The sequence below is a fragment of the Charadrius vociferus genome, unplaced genomic scaffold (genome assembly GCF_000708025.1).
Source record: "Charadrius vociferus isolate BGI_N301 unplaced genomic scaffold, ASM70802v2 scaffold124, whole genome shotgun sequence".
Lineage (NCBI taxonomy): Eukaryota > Metazoa > Chordata > Aves > Charadriiformes > Charadriidae > Charadrius > Charadrius vociferus.
This window is the reverse complement of record NW_009647943.1, coordinates 187,309-189,202: the sequence shown is the minus strand read 5'-3', so window position 1 is coordinate 189,202 and position 1,894 is coordinate 187,309. Positions and strand designations below refer to the sequence as shown.

The 1,894-nt window shown below is 62.2% G+C and overlaps 2 protein-coding genes across 4 annotated transcripts in view; one reads left to right on the top strand and one right to left on the bottom strand.

Annotated features, from left to right (window-relative positions):
* ARFIP2 (ADP-ribosylation factor interacting protein 2) overlaps positions 1–1,237 on the bottom strand; it is a 4,729-nt gene extending 3,492 nt beyond the window's left edge. The window contains exons 1-2 of one of the 3 annotated variants that reach the window (XM_009883233.1): positions 1,128–1,237; positions 860–968 (exon numbers count right to left, since the gene is read on the bottom strand). In XM_009883233.1, the coding sequence (XP_009881535.1) occupies positions 860–968; positions 1,128–1,226 (208 nt within the window). In that variant the 5' untranslated portion in view covers positions 1,227–1,237. Of the gene's footprint in view, positions 1–859; positions 969–1,088 lie in introns of all 3 variants that reach the window. The other 2 variants (XM_009883232.1, XM_009883234.1) reach the window with 2 other exon arrangements.
* Positions 1,238–1,333: 96 nt separating this feature from the next.
* The window catches only part of TIMM10B (translocase of inner mitochondrial membrane 10 homolog B (yeast)), a 3,096-nt gene continuing 2,535 nt past the window's right edge, over positions 1,334–1,894 (top strand). The window contains exon 1 of the mRNA XM_009883241.1: positions 1,334–1,354. Coding sequence (XP_009881543.1) covers positions 1,334–1,354 — 21 coding nt within the window. The remainder of the gene's footprint in view (positions 1,355–1,894) is intronic.

Genomic DNA, 1,894 nt, shown 5'->3' with positions numbered 1-1,894 from the left:
GGGGATGTGCCACCCCACCCGCCGGGCTCCTGCCAGCCGTTCCCGGCCATCACTGCACCCGCAACCCCAGTACCAGCCTGAGCAACGCATAGAGGAAATAAATGCAGAGCATGGGGCTCACAGACCCCCTGCCTGTCCCCCTGTGGGCAGGACATCCCCAGTCCTTGTGGCACAACCACTGGCACCGGCGCATCCCCAGAGCTCCCCAGGACTAGAGAAGAGGTGGGACAGTGGAGTCTCTCCCTGCCACTGGAGGAATGACCCGAGAGTTGCTGCTGCACCTCAGCACGGTGCGAAGCCCCGGCAGCTCAAGCTGCCCCACATGACCGGCCAAGCTCTCCACAGTGGGAGGTCCCCGCCTGCAAGAGAGGGGAGTGCCTGTGGCCCACTGCCTCCCCATGAGTTACCGCATGTGGAACGCGCCAGAGGAACGAGGTTAGTGGTGTGGCACCGCCAGCCCGGCTCAACCAGCCCATCAGCCTACCAGAAGCACCTTGCGCTGGCAGGAGCCACTGTCCCGAGAAGGAGATGTTGCACCCAGTGGTCTAGGCTTGAGACAGAACTTCTGCCCACGCACAGGACCCTCTGCAAGGCCTGGCCTGGAGCCAGCACTCCCCGCCTGGCAACACCACGGTCTGTGCCTCGGCAGAGGGACCAGACTCCCAGGCCCTGCAGTTTGAGCAGCACGCTTCCTTCCCCAAAGGCTCCTGCAGCCTGGCGGGGAGCAGGAGGGCAGTGAGACAAGCTGTGCCCTCCTTCCCGTGACAGAGCCTCTGGTTCCCACCTCTGCCATCGCACGAGGAGCAGCACTGCGCTTGGCAGGCAGCCCCAGCCCCATCTGCACCACGGCCTGGACTACCTTTGATGGTGCTGGTGGGGATGATGCCTTCAGCCGTGCCCCCGTAGCCGCCGGAGACGATGCTGGTTTCGTTGAGGTTGGGCCCCGACACCATCACCTGCTGCAGGTCCTGGAGTGGAGGGAGGAGCGCAGGCAGCTGAGGAGCAGGGCCGGGCCAGCATGGCCCTGACGGAGAGGGCCGGGGGCAGAGCGGCATTGCCTGCCCCACACCTCCCACAGAACAACACACGGGGGTCCGGCACGTGCCCACCCGGCCCCAGCCACAAACCTGCTCCAAGCCATCGTCCTCCGGCAGGCTGCCCGTGTCCCCGTTGCTGCTGATGGGGATCTCCATGGTGGCAGCTTTGCTCATGATCCCGTCCGACATCCTCAGGGCCTGCAGCGAGACAGACGCACTGCTGGAGCCCAGGGACGAGGCAAGGATGGAGACCACCCCCCTGTGGCCAAGGTCCTGGGGCTTCACCCAGCCGGGGAATGCTGGGCTTCCTGAGCCAGGTGAAGGCCTGGGCTGAGCTCCCAACGGCCAGGGAGCAGGCAGAGGACAGCAGGGAGCTGGTCCCATCTGTCCCGGGGCCTCCTGCAGACATTGCTCACCACAGCACAGCATGGCATGGCACAGTACAGCGTTATCATAGAATCACAGGATCACTTTGGTTGGAAGAGACCTTTAAGATCATCAACTCCAACCCTTAACACAGCATTACAAATTTACCACTAAACCACGTCCCTCAGCACTACGTCTACACTTCATCCCTTCCCTGGGGAGCCTGTTCCAATGCTTGACAACCCTTTTGGTAAAAAAACCTTTCCTAATATCCAATCTAAACATCCCCTGGCACAACTTGAGGCTGTTTCCTCTTGTCCTCCTGTTCCCTGGAAGAAGAGACCGACCCCCCCCTCACTACCCCCTCCTTTCAGGGAGCTGTAGAGAGCAAGAAGGTCTCCCCTCAGCCTCCTTTTCTCCAGGCTGAACACCCCCAGGTCCCTCAGCTGCTCCTCACAAGACTTGTGCTCCAGACCCCTCACCAGCTCCAT